The sequence below is a fragment of the Budorcas taxicolor genome, chromosome 19 (genome assembly GCF_023091745.1).
Source record: "Budorcas taxicolor isolate Tak-1 chromosome 19, Takin1.1, whole genome shotgun sequence".
In the NCBI taxonomy this organism is placed as follows: Eukaryota; Metazoa; Chordata; class Mammalia; order Artiodactyla; family Bovidae; genus Budorcas; species Budorcas taxicolor.
Window position 1 is genome coordinate 15,343,441 of NC_068928.1, and position 16,774 is coordinate 15,360,214.

At 56.6% G+C, this 16,774-nt stretch overlaps 1 protein-coding gene across 1 annotated transcript in view; it reads right to left on the reverse strand.

Moving 5' to 3' along the window:
* Positions 1-995: 995 nt before the first annotated feature.
* The window catches only part of TMEM132E (transmembrane protein 132E), a 34,339-nt gene continuing 18,560 nt past the window's right edge, over positions 996-16,774 (reverse strand). Inside the window, exons 2-9 of the mRNA XM_052657803.1 lie at positions 12,630-13,560; positions 10,458-10,604; positions 10,012-10,204; positions 9,187-9,330; positions 6,092-6,297; positions 3,961-4,246; positions 3,010-3,201; positions 996-2,051 (exon numbers count right to left, since the gene is read on the reverse strand). Coding sequence (XP_052513763.1) covers positions 996-2,051; positions 3,010-3,201; positions 3,961-4,246; positions 6,092-6,297; positions 9,187-9,330; positions 10,012-10,204; positions 10,458-10,604; positions 12,630-13,560 — 3,155 coding nt within the window. The remainder of the gene's footprint in view (positions 2,052-3,009; positions 3,202-3,960; positions 4,247-6,091; positions 6,298-9,186; positions 9,331-10,011; positions 10,205-10,457; positions 10,605-12,629; positions 13,561-16,774) is intronic.

Here is a 16,774-nt window from a genome sequence, read left to right on the forward strand (position 1 = left end):
GTAGACCCGAGAGAAGGGCGGCCGTGGGATGGGGTCAGGGAGCCTCGGCTCCCTCTGCCTTGCTCATCCCACAGTCCTTCCCAGCAGTTGGGCGTCTTCTCCCACGGGATGCTGCCCTGTGGGAAGGGGGTGGCCACCGCTGCAGAGAGGAAGGAGGAGTGGGCGGAGCGGGAGGGGCGGCTAAGGCGTGGTGTTGATCTTGCTGAGGGGTGGGCGGGAGGCACCCAGGACTCCTGGGTGCCCAGACCACAGTGCTCTGGGGTGGACCCAGGACTCCTCCCCCTGAGGACCTGCCCACAGCCCTTGGGGGCAGAGGATCGAGTCCTGAGATCTCAGAGAGGGGCCTGGCTTGACCCCAGACTTCTCTATAGAGTCAGCTCCCAGATCCTAGGAAGGGACGTGGGGGGGCACCCGGAAGCCAGCAGATGCTACAAACATTCCCTGCCTCCACCCCCGCCCCCCTAAATGTTTTGTCCACAGCAAGATCCTCGGCAGGGCAGGCAGCTGCTGCTTCCCCACCCTGCAGGACAGAAATCCCTGAATAGTGGTTTGAGAAAAGTCTTTGTGCAGCTTGTAACACAAGGCTCCCCCCAGAACCCCTCCCCCTGAATGGGGGAAGCAGGAGATATGGGGGGGCGGGGCCCTCTCGGCCCAAACTTGACTTCCGTACCCCTGACTTGGGGCAGGGGGGTTGTCTAAGATGGGAGGAGGGTTGGAAAGGGGAGAAGGAGGGCTGGGATTGCTTTCCTCTTAGCCAGCTCCAGGAGGAAGGCGCCTCCACCTTTGGGGGCAGAGGAGTGGTAGGGGGAGGCAGGGAAGAACCACCACCGTGAGGCGGGGCGGCCATCCCCACCCTGGAGGAGCAAAGCTGCAGGGGCCCGACTATAAAATCCACTCGCTCGCGCCAGCCCGCATTACATGTGAGCAGGGTCCCGGCTGTGAATCATACAGAGCCCACCCTGCCCTAGTGGGGCAGGGGAGTCGGGACGGCACCTCTACGCAATCTCTTTGATTCTGCGCATGTAATTGTGCAGGTCAGAGGGCGGGGCGGGCCGCGTGGTGCCCGTCACATCCGGGCAGCCCCATCCCAGGTCCTCTTCGTCTTCCTCGTCCTCCTCGCCGGCGGGCACCGAGTCATAGGCCAGCTCCTCCGAGGGCAGCGTGGTGAAGGTGGTGAACTTGACCCTCTTGCGCTTGGAGGTGGGCGAACTGGCGGGGTCCTCGGCCTGGTCCCGGGCCGAGCCGCCCGAGGAGCCGTCGCCCCGCCCGTGCACCTGACTCTGGACGCTGGTCTGCGAGCTGCCGCTGCTGTGGTGGTCACCGTGGCAGCAGGCGGGCACGGTCTCCATCGGGTTGCTGGCGGGCGGCGACAGCTCCCCCTGCACCCGCAGTGGCTGCCCGTTACCCAGGAACACCCAGTGGTGAGAGTGGTCCATGCTGGTCTGGCCCTCGGGCGGGATGCGCTTGTGCCGATAGCGCAGCACGAAGACGATGCAGTTGATGAGGAAGACGAGGATGGCCAGGCAGAAGACGCCCAGCAGCGCGTACATGCCGATCTCCAGGTCCGTCAGCCCCCGGGGCATCTGCAGGAAGCCGGTGGGCAGCGGCAGGAAGTCTTCTGTGGGTGGCACAGCCGGGCTGGCAGTGCCAGTGGCCGCGGCCTCGGGTCGCGGTCCCGCCGTGCCCGGTGGGCCAGCTCCTCGGGCCTCGTCCTCGCCCCCGCCGGGCCCTGGCTGGCTGGGGCCCGGGTAGTCGTAGGTGGGGTCCTCCTCGTCCCGCCCAAAGTGCACCCGCAGGCCCACCGGGGTCGTGGCCAGCACACTTTTGCGCTTGGTCTTCTGGCAGCTCTCGGCGATGGTGAGCTCCGCGCGGAGCAGCTCTCCGGCCCCCTCGGCTTCTGCCACCACCAGCGGAAAGGCCCGGTCCTGGGTCACCGTGGCCACGCGCTCATCCAGACTGCTCACCAGCAGCCCGTAGTCCCGGGGGCTGTAGAGGGAGAGTGGGGCCGTGGTTCCATCGCTGTAGGAGAGCCAGAGGCTCAGGAGGGCTTCCTGGAGGTGGAGGAGCAGGCGAGGACAGGAGTCAGAGAACTAGGGCTGGCTTCCCTGCTGGATCCTGAGCTCCCTGAGGGTGGGGCCCAGGTGCTCTGGCTCCCTGCTGTATTCCCGGTGCTGGAACAGAGCCTGGTGGGTGGCCAGTGCTCGGAACCATTATTTGCATGGGAGTTCCCCTTTGGAGGTGGTGGAGAGGGTACATAGAAGTTTATAGACTCGTACCTCCCCGAGGATATCCTCTCCCACTTCACCCTTCTCCCCTGGATGAGCTGATGGTAAATCCCACCTTGGGTCTAACTCGAATCCTCCTTCCTGTTCTAGGAGCCACACCCCATCTCCATGCCTGACTTTGGGATCACCCCCAGCAGACACGTGGACATCGAGAACACAACATACTCAACTTCAGCCTTGTCCTCTGTGTGTTACACCTCCTGAGAACTGACCTCCTTGTGGATGAAGAAGCAGGGCCCAGAGACAAGCCACTGGCCTGGGGTCACAAAGCAAATTAAAGCCGAGAACTCCTGAGTCCTGACTCCTGGCTTGGTGCTCAATACCCACTGTTGCCCTCCCTGTGTCCCCACATGTAACTTTTCACCTTAGACCACGGCCAGTGTCCTGGTATATCTGTGGGGCGGGGCAGCTATAGTTGGGGGGGGGGCGTCCAGAGATGGGTGAGGGTGATTCATGGGGATGGAGGAAAAGCTAATGGGCCTTCTGAGAATCCAGGAGGGAATCCTCCGCTGGAATGGCTCGAGGTGGCAGGTGCAGGATGCGAGGCCTTGGCCAGACTCCTGTGCAGATGGCAGGGCGATGGGGTGGGGCAGGCTTGCTGGGCATGAAGAGTAAACGGATCTTCCATTATCAGAGCCCCAATCTGGGGGGACCCGCAGCCAGAAGCTGCAGGTTCTCCTTCCACACTCCAAGCCCCCGGCTGGCCAGTTGGGCATCCAGTTACCTGCTTGAGGAAGCTGAGGGTCTGCTGGGCGGCAGCGGTGGCCAGGATGGTGTGGCTGCTCCCAGGGCTGGGTCGCAGGGAGAGGGCGAGGCTGGCCACCACCTGGGCCTGCAGCTGTGTGATGCTGACCTTCTCCTCTGTCACCGTCAGCAGCGTCTCCCCGAGCACAGACTCCGTCAGAGGGGACACCACCTGCAGCAGAGTGGGGTGAGAGTGGGTGACCCGTGAGAGGGGTAGGTTGAGTTTTAAAGAAAACAACAGCCCTTCCCCCAACCCCCACAGTGGTAAATAGCAATTGGTGGTCAGCTTCGATGTCAGGGAGACAAAAACGAGTGGTGGAGACTGGGGCAGATGGGAGAATTTGTGACCATGTCAAAAAGGCATCAGTACTGACTCCGCCTGATGACTCCCAGGTCAGAATGCAGACCCAGTGTGGCCAGAGTCATACTATCTAAAATCAGAAATTTACATTTAAAAAAGGGGGGGGGAATCTCCCAATTTTTAAATGGCGGATCCATTGGTTTTTAAACCAAATATGTCCACAAGCATATTCCAGCCCATGGGTCACTATTTATAATCCTTTAGGTGGATGATATCTGCCGAGGCACCCAGTTATCAAGGAGGAAGGTCAAAGTTGAGTTCCTAGATCTCCAAATTCCCTTTCCTGGCCTCTGGGTTGGCTGAGCCCTCCCCCCTGCCCCCATCCCCTCCTCATCCCCATCTACTCTCAGGGACCACACTGAACCATGCAAGGTTGATGAGTCTGGGAGAGAGAACCTTCACCAAGGTGAAGTTGACCTAGAACTTCGATGATGGAATTCCCAGCAAAAGGGCAGGCAGGGAAGCAAGTGTGTTTCGGGGGCCGTCTGGGGTTACTCCCTGAGGCTGAGGCCCCAGAAACCCTGTCTTGGGGATATCTGTATCATGGTGAACTCCCTACCCCATGCCTACCTTGAAGGGAGTGGTGCCCGGCTCCAGCCCAGCCAGCGTGCTGCTGTCTACCATGCGTGCCACTCGGGGGTCACCCACCCGCATGAAGTCGCTGACCAGGTCGGTGACCTCCACCAGCCAGTCAGGGCCCAGCATGGTGACCACCTGGTCGGTGCCCTCCGATGACGTCGTGTGGAACTGGGTGAAGACCTGCAGGGTGGCGTGCTGGTACTGCAAGGTGCAGCCGCGGCTCGCACTCTGTGGCCGCCCCTCCTCCTCGTCCTCATCCTCGCTTTCCCGGGCTGACCTGGGTGGGCGAGGCCGGAGGTCAGGGCTCCCCACCTGGCTTGGACCTGCACAGGTCCCACTCTCTCCGTTGCCCTGCCGGCCCCTCCCCAGCTCCCATGGGTGGAAGCCTGGGCTCATCTCTTCTGTCTCTGCCAAGCTTGAAGCCCAGAGTCTCAGGCTTTGCTTTCCTAGATGGGTAACTTCTTGACCCTCCCCATCCACCCCAGGTCCCTCTCCACCCCTGCTTGGCTGAATCCACACCTGTGACTAACTGGCATCAAATATCAGCAAATACTGCCTCTTTCTCAGCACTAAGCACATGCTGGGGCCTGGGCTCAGCTCTAAATTGGAGCAAAGGCGATCCTTGCTCGAGTGCCAGCAGGCTTAGCTGCCTCGTGTCCTACCTACAGCTGTGTGGCAGGCAGAATTTGGATGTTTAGCTGATGAGATTTCCAAGCGGCGTGTGGGAGGTATGTCCTGGCTTCCTGTGACTGCTCACAGTGAAATGCATGAGGAGAGGGATAAATGGAGGGAGGAACCGGCAAGCAAAAGGGAACCCGGACTTGACAACTGGGGAAATTCTCAAACTCTCCAGATTGCCAAAAGATGTGAAAATCAGGAGGTTCACCCAGGAAAGCGGGCTTTGGAGAGAGAAGAGGGTGTGGCTAGTGCTTCACAAGGATCAAACCACTGGAAAATGCATTCACATAGAGGATTCTTTATGTTAACTAATTTAATCCTCACAGCAGTCCTCTGAGTTAAGTGTTAATGTGCCCATTTCAGAGATGAGGAAACCGAGACACAGTAGCCTTAGGTTGCCCAGTTAACAAATGGCAGAGTCAGGATTTCAATCCAGGCCATCTGGCTTCAGAATTCTGGTTAATTCTGATAATGAATGAGAGTCTGGCATGCTAACTAGTTATGAGACCCAGGTGGCCAGTGTTCAAATTTTGTAGGGTTAGGGTCCTCACTACTCAAAGCAGCTTCAGCATCACCCAGGAGCTGGCCTCAAATGCAGACTTACAAGCCCCGTCCCAGGCTCACAGAATCAGAATCTGCATTTTAACAGCGTCCTCAGGTAATTCATGTGCAAGTTTGAGAGGCTCTGGTCTACACACCTTGCTTTTCCAAATCTCTGCAGAACAAAGCTGAGCCCAATTCTTACGTGCCACCTGCTTCTCTCCCCAGCCTCACCCCTCCTGCGCTTAGTTGCCTGTCATTCTGCCTCTCTTCTCTTCTCTGCTGGCTTTCTCTCTAGCAGCGATGAGTGGGTGAGTGAGCCTGCTTGAGTACCCATGGGTCTGCCCCACAGATGGGCACACATCCAGGTGTGTGAGCCTGGATCCCAGTGAGGGGGCCTAGTGTGAGTCACTGTGTACCTGGCTGACATACTCACAAGTGTGTCCCTAGTGTGCCCAGGCTGGGGCACGCATGTACAGTTGTGGGTATGCCTCTGTTGGTGTTTCTACTCCATTCTGTCTGCTCCTTGACGGCTACTGGGCCAACTCCTTTTTCACGTATCCTTTAAAACTTAGCTCTAGAGTCACCTCTTCCAGGAAGCCTGCTTTGATTTCTTCTGGAGGAAGAGGTGGCTTTTTCCTTTGTGCCACTTGATTCTGGGGCTTCCCCCATCCACTGCTCAGCAGCATATATATGACAGCTTCCCTGATGGACCCAGAGCTCGGCTGGGTCAGGCTCTGGCCACACTGACCCCCCTCCCCCCATCAGGGCCTTGGCATACAGTAGCTGCTCCATAAAAGTTTGTTGACTGCATAACTGACCTGCCGACTGTGTACACTGAGGGTCATAACACACACATGCAGATGAATCTTCCCAACATCTGTGGTGTGTGGCGGGGCCGTACCTTCGGTCGGGAAGGATAGGAACCCTCCAGCCCTTCACTTGGCTGAGGCGGGCATCCGAGAGCTCGATGTGCAGGGGCAGCTTGGGCACCCAGACGGTCATTTCCAGGGGGGCGTTGAGGACGTCGTAGCGGAAGGTGACCCTGGCGTTCATGGATCCGCGGGATTCCTTTCCGCTAACAAACACATAGTCACAGCTACTGGATACCTGGGGGTTGGGGGGTGGGGAGAGAGCTTGGTTGGCCTATTTTGCCCTACAGGTCATCCTGGGGGCAGAGCAGGGGAGGGACTTAAGTCTAACCCGGAAAGTCAGCCAGAAGCCCATTGGGTAGAGAAAGTGCCAGTCACAAGAGACTGAAGGGGCGGGACCGGGCTGGGGGGGGGGAAGGCTCCTAATTTAACTCCTCTGGCAGGAAGTGACGTCCAAGTCGATCAGTCGTATCCGACTCTTTGCGACCCCATGGACTGTAGCCCGCTAGGCTCCTCCATCCATGGAATTTTCCAAGCAAGAGTACTGGAGTGGGTTGCCATTTCCTTCTCCTCTGGGAGGAGATGTCAGCTTTCCTCGTCTCCAGAGATCATCTCTTAGTGGCTCCTGTGGGAGGTTTTTTGCTCCCTGGCAAGAAGTCAATGGGGCTTTGAAAGGGGCTGCCTCTGATGTGCCAGGCCACACCGAGGGCAAGTCTGCATGCTGAGGGTCCCATGCACTGGCTCCCCTCCCCAGCATGACCGTCTGGGCTCTGGAGCAGGTGTCTGATGGGCAGAGGAGTGGCCTGTCCTGAGCAGGACACTCGGGTGTGACTGGGTGGGGAGGAGGTCATGGAGGAGAGGGTGGCGGAGGGGCAAGCCAACAGCTCCTCCGAGGTGCCTCTGGCCCTGAGGCTCCCAGGAGATAGGCCAGCTGGTTAATTTCAGGAGGGAGGCTGTTCCAGCCAGAGGTGGAGGTGAGGGGAAGAGAGAGGGAATTTCAGGACCAGAGAACCCTAAGCACAGACAGGTGGATGACTGCCATCAATGGGAGGAGCTTTTTTGCAAATGCATGCCCACCGGGACACCACCTTGCATTCTTAGAGGTTCCCCGGTGAGCACATGCTCTATGAACACATCTTGGCGGAGAGCTGTGCCCACTCACTGAGGTGCCCGTGCTAGTACTTCAGGGTAGATGCAGTTGGTGTGTGTGGAAATGCCCATGTACACACCTGGAGAGAATCCTGCGTGCGATGCATTTAGGTGCTTCTACCTGTGCACACCCAGGGATGCCCATCCCTGCATTTGGAGGAGCGTGTATCAGGCAGCCTGTAGGCTGATGACACCTCGAAGTCTCCGGTGGGGGGTGGTGGGGAGGGGGCTGGGATGGCAGATCATCTGTGGAGAAGAGCCCCTGACGGTCCCAAGCTCCTCAAAGCTCTCTTAGTCATCTGGCGGTGGGTGGTGGGTGAAGGGGCGTGGGATGGTGACCCCGCCAGAAATGCTCATTTCCCACTTTGGAAGGCAGAGAATCCAGCTGAAGGCTGGCAGATCCCATTTAGAATGTTGGCAAACTCCAGAAAGAACCTGAGCATATTTCGCTGAGAATGGAAACTAATTCCATTTAGAATCTTTGCTAATTCCCTTTGGTGTCTAAGCCACGGTGAGTCTTCTGGTCCACTCTGGGGTGGGCTGGGGGAGTCTGGGTGGCAGGGAAGGTGCTGGGTGAGGGCTCTCGGGGGCAGGCCCACTTCTCCCCATCCCAGCCTGCAAGCAGTGGAGAGCCCACAGGCCTGGGCAAAGCTGGTCCTCAGGAGGCTGTGGGGGTGTGGTGCCCAGCCATCTGCTTTGGCTCACTCTGGGGACGTTATTCCTGAATTCGGGGGAAGGAGGAGGTGAGCCTCGGGCACCCCCATTCCAAGAGGGATCTAGTGTAGAGCATGGAGAGAGAGCACACATTCCCAGGGAGGGAGAAGGAAACTCACATCCCAGGTGCCCCCACTGAAGGATTTACAGGAACAGAGACAGCTTCTGCTGTCTGATCATTTGATTTTGACGCCAGCTGGAGGCTGCCATAGCAAGCAGCTCGCCCACGTCCAGGTACCGGAGCTGGATGCCTCTCATCACTGCCTGCTCCACTGCCTTCTCCCCACACCTCTCCTCCGAGCACTGTCTAAAGCCAGGGGAAACCTGAAGGTCTTCAGGGATGAGATGGCAAACTGGGTGAGATGGCCCTCACTGGCCGTCCATGACCACCATCCATGGAGGATGTTTGGCCCAGATGGGGTCTCTGGGGAGGAGCTCAGAGAGAGGTCTCCGGGAGTTGGAGGGATTGCAGTGGGTGTTCCCAGAGTGGGTCCTTTCATACAACCTTCACTCCTGGCCTAACTCATGAGCTGCTGCTTCTTCATTTTAAAAATATTTGTAATATGTATTTATTTAAAATAATGTTAATAATATCAAATATAGTATTGAATATTTAAATTAAAATAATATTTAATTAAAATTTAATTAAAATATTTAAAGTAAACATTTAACAATATTATTAAATGTTTTAATATTTATTTATTTGTCCTCATCAAGTCTTAGTTGCGGTGTGCAGGCTTCTCTAGTTGCTATTCATGGGCATAGTTGCCCCACAGCATATGGGATCCTAGTTCCCCACCCAGGGATCAAACCCATGTCCCCTATGTTGCAAAGCAGATTCTTAACCAATGGACCACCAGGAAAGTCCCCTAACTCATGCTCTTCTGGAGGCTTCCACCCTGGGCTGGATCTCCGTCTGTTTGCCAGCCCCCAGGTTTAGGGCCTGTCTCTGAGTCCCCCCAGGACCCCTCCCCTATTTTCTTACCCAGTGGTTGCCAGACAGCAGGCTCCATAGTGACTTGGGGATTGAATTCAAGTTGTCAACGCTGCCTTCTCCCGTCAGCCTGCCAGAAGGGCTCTTCTAGGGCATCCCCTTGCTCAGGCTGGACGTGGGATGCTCTTCCTCCCCCATCCCCTACCACTTCCCTCCTCTTGTCTACCAAGGGAACCTGTCTGAGATGTGAATTCCTGTCTGGATTGGTGTCCTACGCCCCCTGAAGGTCTGAGGCCATTCTCCCAGGGCCCCCACCTCCAGGAAGCCCACCTTGATGATGTCCTCATTGTCAGATTCGCATTCCACCAGGGCGGAGACATCTAGGACAAGGCCGGTCACCTCGATGGCGATGACCTTGACAGGGATGGCCACTGTCCGGCCCGTCAGGATGGCTGTGTTGATGATCTCTGTGTCCTGCAGGGAGGAGAGGAGGGTGGGCTCTGTGAGTTGCCTGAGGCCCCCTGCTCTCCCAGGACCACCAGCCAAGGCCCCCGGCTCCTGGCTGCCCCCACCCCGCAGATGCATGTCCTTGGAAGGACACCGGTACACATGCACAGACAGACGCATCTGCCCAGCCTCATGCGTCTTCTCTGATGCTCTGCTCACGTGGACTCCCATGGGTGCCTTCAGGGTCTCCCCCACTCTGCTGCCAGAAAGCAATGCTTCCCCAATTCCGCACTGTCTTTTCAACGTCTTTGATGCTCATCCAGACTCAGAATAATATCCAGCACATTTGCCTGGCTCTTCCACGTTCCCCTAGGCTGGCTCCACTTCCTCCTGGCCATTCCAGATGCCCCTGGGCTGGTCCCAGACAATCATTCCAGTGCACTCTCCCTAAAACCCATTGCTTCTTTGAATAAACTATTCCCTTTCCCATCGCTGCACATTTGTGCACAAGATCCCCTGCCTAGAGCACCCTCATCATCTTCGCTGTGTGAGTTCTTCCTCCATGAGTCCTTCAAGGCTCCACTGTATGCTCACCTCCTCCAAGAAGCCCCCCATGGTGACATCTCTCACCTCCGTGCCCCTCGGCAGCCACTGTCCCACTCCAGTACCAGGCACAGAACTTGCCTGCCTTCTGCGAGGGCAACTCACCATGGCCAGGGGCAAGATGGCCTGCACGTCCCGCTGGATGACCGTCAGCTCGGTCACAGCCCGCTCCAGGTCCGGCAGGGCTCCGTGGCCCCGGTAGTCAATGTGCCACATGATCCTGCGCTTGACTGACTGGCTGGTGAAATTCTCCATCTCAAAGTCCAGCTGCAGAATCTCCAGGGGCCCCTGGCCCTCCCTGCGTGGTGGGGGAAGGGACGAGAGCCCAGGAAGAAGGGCTGGGAGCAGCTCAGGGGCTCCGAAACCCTTGCTGGGGACTCTATCCTTCCTCAACGGCCTGCCCCGGGGCTCTTTGAGCCTTCCCCAGCCTGGGGAGTCCCAGAAACTAAGCCCCAGCCCTTCTGCCGGCTTGGCCTCCTCCATCAAGACTTTCCCTCCCACTCCCCATGGTGTCCTGCAAAGAGGTGGATAGAGGAGCCACCCTGGCTCACCAGGGGGGCAGCGGTGTGCCCTGGGCCCAGGACACATCCACGGTGGCTGTTGAATGCTTGGCCCCAGTCAGCAGCTCCGAGGTCACGTGCCATTGGCCACTCCGGGACTTGGTTCCTAGAAGGGTCACACCCTTCTTGGCCTTCACCCTGGGACAAAGCAGGAAGAAGAAGAGGGAGAGGGTCAGCCTGGGGTCCCAAGGCTGCCCACCTGGCTACCACGCTTAGGCTGGGGCTGGGAGAAGGGGGAGCAGGTGAGTAATTTACCCCGAGTTCTCGACTCAAAGCTTGAAACTAATCTGGGGACTCTAGTATCACATAGCTGCAACCTCTGGCCCTCAGTGGAAGCTGTAGTCCCTTCTGTTATATCTCTACCAGGTCTTGCCATACTTCTATTTGCATACCTTAGTGACAGGGGACTCACTACTTCGGCACACATCACATTGCGTTTTCAGAAAGCCCCTAAAAGGAGAAACCTCTTCCCTATAATTAGCTGAAATAGAACAGTCATGGGCTCTGTTGGGGCAAGAGAGAACAGTTCTCCTCCACCTGAATAGACACCTGGGGAGGTGAGCAGGTATTCTTTTCTTCAGGCCTGAAATCGTCAGGGCCTCCAACTGTCAGTTTTGGCCATAGTTTCAAGTCACCCATAGCCTAGTCACCCTCCTCTGGACACTCTGAGATATACCTAGTGTCTTCAGCGGTGCTCTAATTAACACGAACTAAAGCAGAGTGATTATCACCTCCCTAATTCTACACTCTCTACTCCTATTAAAGTAGCCTGAGATCTCTGAGGACTGATTTAACTCACATTCACATTCAGGTATTAATCACTGAATTAGGTATCACCCTGGGCATGGCAACCCACTCCAGTACCCCTGCCTAGAGAATCCCATGGACAGAGGAGCCTGGCAGGCTGCAGTCCATAGGTTCGCACAGTGTCGGGCACAGTGTCGGGCACAGCTAAAGCAACTAAGCAGCAGCTCTCCAGGAATATCTGTACTTCAGGGTAGTACATTCAGGAGAGAAGGCAATACTTGAAGAAGCTGGAGGTTAATGGTGCTGTTTTGGGCCCCATGTATAGTGTGCTTGGGTTGGTGGGGAGCATTTTGGTGGGGCTTTTCTTATATCCTCAGAATCACTCAGTAAGGCTCAAACCATGGATTCTGCTTGTGAGACATCATTATATTTTGTGGGGATGTGATATGATTGAAGGCAATTCTGAATCTGTGAACTGTATCATTCTCAGGGTATAGAAGAAGCTGGGACTCCCCCCAGGTTTTCTCCTAACCCCAGGATTAACCAAATGTCCTGACACGCGGACACTCTCCTATTCCTATTTTGGCTTGCAGTCAAGGGGCTGCTCTCTCATGTCCGTTTCTCCTCTTTGGCCTCAGTCTCATTATTTGTAAAATGGGGGAGTTGCACCCACTACTGTCTAAGGGCCCTTCCAGCCCCAGTTCTATCATTTTGGATGTCCTTGCTTGTGAAAATAGATATTTCCTCTCTACCATGTCACTAAAGAAAGCTGAGCACTGAAGAACTGATGCTTTTGAACTGTGGTGTTGGGGAGGACTCTTGAGAGTCCCTTGGACTGCAAGATCAAACCAGTCAATTATTCTAAAGGAAATCAATCCTGAATATTCACTGAAAGGACTGATACTGAAGCTGAAGCTCCAATATTTTGGTCACCTGATGTGAAGAACTGACTCATTGGAAAAGATCCTGATGCTGGGAAAGATTGGAGGCAGGAGGAGAAGGGGACGATAGAGGATGAGATGGTTGGATGGCATCACCGACTCAATGGACATGAGTTTGAGTAAGCTCCGGTAGTTGGTGATGGGCAGGGAAGCCTGGCGTGCTGCAGTGCATGGGGTCACAAAGAGACACGACTGAATGACTGAACTGGCCAACCACGACACTATGTCTGTGAGACAGGGAGGTCAGAGCTGATATTTTGTGGCCATTAGGCAGATGAGAACACTGAGGCTCAGATCAGTGAGTTGTCTTTCTGAAGTTGCTAAAGTAATAACAGGAAGAATTGAGACTAGGATATTGGAGGAGCAGGTCTGGGCATGCCCCCTACAAGGTTTTCAGGTGCACCTCAGACCTTGGGAGGAGGCCAGCCAGCCTCCCCCCCGCCCCGCCCCTCACCTCCCAGCCATAGCCCCCTACCTGAGAGTGAAGTGCTCCAGGCTGGGGCTGGAGGGAGAGGAGGAGTTGGGGGCCAGGTAGAGCACAATGCTGAGCACCTCCCCTGGCTTGAGGGGCCGGTCTGGCAGGCGGATCATCAGGTTGCTGTCCAGCCTGTGCTCCTGCAGGGTCCTCCTGGGGGGCGGGCGGAACAGGCTGATGCTTCCGATGCGCAGCAGCGGGTGCTGGGTGGGGCTTTCGGCCCGGGCCCCCGCTCCGGGCCCGGCGCCCCGTCGGGTCCCCCCACACCCACCCGAAGCATCGGGGGCATGAAGTGTGTAGTAGAGCTCGGCTTGCTGACTCTCCCCGGTCGCCTCGGGTTCCAGCCCATCCGGAGACTTGCGGCGGGCACTGGGTGGCGCGGCCGGAGCCGGGGGCCCGAACCAGGCCAGGGGCAGCTCGGCCCGCACGAGACAGGTGGCCAGACCCCCGCTGAGGCGGCAGGAGCTCTTGACCTCTCGGGCGTCGCGGAAGGCGTGCAGGCGGACGCAGGGCAGCCGCTCGGTGACGCCGAAGTCATCCCAGTCGCGGCCGGCCACGTAGAACAGCACCTGGGCCACGGGCTGCGAGGCGGGCACGCGGGAGTGGACGATGAAGGCGCGCACCTTCCAGCTGACCGTCAGGCGCTCGGGGATGTCCAGAGTGCTGGACGGCTGCAGGAGCTCCCGGGCCACCACCTGGCTGGTGCTGAAGGGCCCCAGGGAGACGTTGAGGACGGGCAGCTCCTTGGTCTGGAACACCACGAAGGGCTCGGAGCGCTGCAGGGAGCCGTTGGCCACGGTGGGCGGCTGGGGTCGTGCCTCGCGCAGGAAGAAGGCCAGTCGCGTGTGCGACAGGCGGTAGCTGATCGGCAGCACAGGGCTGGCCTGCGGCCCTGGCGGACTGGGGCTGGCCGGGTGGGAGCGGCCAGAGGCTGGGGACAGACAGAAGAAAGACCCCAGAGTGGTCAGGAGAGGGGGCTCTCGGACCCCAGGGCACTCCGGCCTCTCACCTTGACAGGGGGCTGGCCCCTCCCCGCCAGACCATGCTCTCCATCCTTGCGGCTCCAAGCCTGGCCCCGCCTTTACTGGCCTGTTAATTGCCCTCTTTGCTGATTCCTTCATCCCCGAGGAAAGGGTAAAGGTAATCCCTGTACAAAGCGCTGGGAAGCTTTAAAGAGGCTTTTTCCTCCCGCATCCTCATTTGTAAAATGACTATAAAACTTGTTGCTGCCTCCAAGCGCTATTGTGAGGACTTACCAGAGTCACGTGTGTAGGGGGCCCAGAGCACAGTGTGGTGCTGAGGCAGTGAGTTTTCCTTCTTACCGTTATTAATGGTGCAGTGCAGTACATATTACCGGCTTTCCCAGTGGCTCAGCGGTAAAGAGTCTGCCTGCAACGCAGGAGCCTCAGGAAATGTGGGTTCGATCCCTGGGTCAGGAAGATCCCCTGGAGGAGGGCATGGCAACCCACTCCAGTACTCTTGCCTGGAGAACCCCATGGACAGAGGGGCCAGGTGGGCCACAGTCCACAGGGTCGCAAAAAGTCGGACACGACTGAAGTCACTTAGCACGCACACACAGTACATATTTAATGGTTTAAAATTATTAAAATCAAATGATTATTTGTGTATTATTATGACAGGCAATGACTTATTTGATCCTCCAATTAAGCCTTTGAACCAAGTATTATTATGATCTCCATTGATTCAACCAGTTTTCTATCAGCAAGTTCTCTTTTTTGAGGGCCTGTACTTAGCTCTTACAAATGAAGGGGCTGGAAGCTTAACTAACTTACTCAAGTCCACTTGAGTGAAAGGGGCCAGCAGTAGGATTCGAACCTGGGGCCACCTGGCTTTCAGACCCAAGGCTTTATGGCTCCAGCTGCCTCAGGTGGCGCAGGGTCCCCAGGGATTCCACGTGGCCCTCCCCACTCCCTTTATGCTTACATGCAAGCTCAGTTGCTAAGTTGTGACCCCATGTACTACAGTCCACCAGGCTCCTCTGTCCATGGGATTTTTCTAGGCAAGAATACATGAGTGGATTACCATTTCCTCCTCCAGGGGATCTTCCCAACACAGGGATCGAACCCACATCTCCCACATTGCAGGTGGATTCTTCACCACTGACCCACCTGGGAAGCCCTGCCAGCCCACAGATACACACAGGGAAGTGGATCGCCACTCCCCAAACCCAAGCGTGGGCCTCGGGTTCTTGGGCTTGACTTCTCCCTCCTCTTGGCCCCTCTCCCCATCTTTGCAGGATTGCGCCAGGTTCTAGCAAATCCACCTCTTGGTGCTGTTTCTGGGTTTGAAAGCCAAGTGGGTGCAGGTTCAAATCCTACTGCTGGCCCCCTCCCCAGGTTCCTGGTCCAGCTTTGGCTTCCCTCTTGTTGTTATGACAACATAACAGAATCTAACTGGGTCTGTCCTCTCTCAGGCTCTTCTCTCATCCTCTCCCTGCATCACAGCCAGAAGGATTTGTTTCCCCCAGACACCAATTCTTGGCTCCCCATTCCCAGCTCAGCACCTGTTGGACACTGTCAGGGGACAAGAAGGACCAATATGGGGAGGTCTGAGGTTTGAGAGTCAGTTCTGGATCTTCCGATGGACCTTTGAGCTGTGTTCTTCACTTTTGATGTTGTTGTCATTTTTGAGAATCAAGAAATCCCCCTATAATTCATGCAACACAATGCACACGTGTGTACTGTTAAAGACTCTCTTCTTCCTTCTTACAGAATAAAATTGAAACTCACGTTGCGCCTGAGCATGGCATTCAGGGTCCTCTAATGGGGCTCTAGGCTTCCCATTCCCCAGCATTCCTCTTCCCAAGCCCCTGCTGCTGGCATAACGAAACAACTTCTGGCTTTAGTGCTTGCTGATGCTGCCTTCCCTGGAGAAGGCCATGGCAACCCACTCCAGTAGTCTAGCCTGGAGAATCCCTTGGACAGAGGAGTCAGGCAGGCTACAGTCCATAGGGCTGCACAGAGCTGGACACGACTGAAGCGACTTAGCATGATGCTGCCTTTTCGCACCTCCTATGTGCATGCTGTGCCCTCCGCATTGGATTCTCTCCTTTCCTATCTGCCCACATCCAAATCCAAACCTTCCTCCAAGGCCCTGCTCAAATGGCGCCTCCTCCACGAAGCCCTCCAAGATATGACCTCCACTCCTGGGAATTTCTTCAGAGTTCTGCCCTTCTCTGTGGGGACCTCTCATCCTGTCTGGTGGGACAGTTATCTGTGAGGCCTTGCACTCAGCAAGCCTTTAACAAATCACGATTGATTTACACCAAGTGGAGGTGGGGGCCGGGTCCCAGATGAGGATGGGAAGGTGTCTGGAGAGATGACAGAGCCTTCCTGGCTGGTGCCTGGAATCCCTGCCCGATGGTTACCACTGGAGTCTCTGAGAAGGTGTGTGTGTGGAGGGGCTGGTCCCAGGCACACAGGTGGGATCTGAGATGGTGACCTGGGCCAGGGCACACAGCCAACCAACTGCTTTGGAAGTAGCAGGAAGCAGTCAGACAGAAGCTTCGAGACTCAAATTCAAGGCTTATCCTTGCCACACTCAAACGGCAGCTTGTTTCCTACTTTGAGCCTCAGTTTCCATCTCTAAAATTGAGGTGGTAACATCAGGCCCCTCATGGAGATGTTGAGGGTAGCTGAAAGACCAAGGGGGAGGGGTGGGGCACTGCTCCACATGATGGGATGTCCAGGGCCTGTGGGTGCTGAGCTGAGATGGGGAGAGGCCACCGTGCCCGTCCTGCGGGGCTGGAGCAGGGCAGAGGCTGTCAGGACCGTGCTCAGGCCGGGTGGACAGGGCGGGGACATGGATGGCAGAACCACCATCCCTGCCTCGCTTATCATCCCCAGGAGACCCTGAAGGCTGCTAAGTGGCACTTAGTCCCGCTCACTGTCCCAACCTGAGGGCTGGCCATCTGGACCCCCTAGAGGCACAGTTGGGGTGGGACCGTCAGATGGGCAGCAGACGCAGAGGGGCATGGAGGAAGGGATTGGAAAAACATGCTTGCCTGCCCTCCTCCACCCTCAAGAGAGTTTAGTTGGACGAATGCAGTTCTCTGAATGAACCTCTCAGCACCAACTGGGAAACCACGGGCTAATGAGAGCACCCTCAATGTGGCTTCCAGGGGA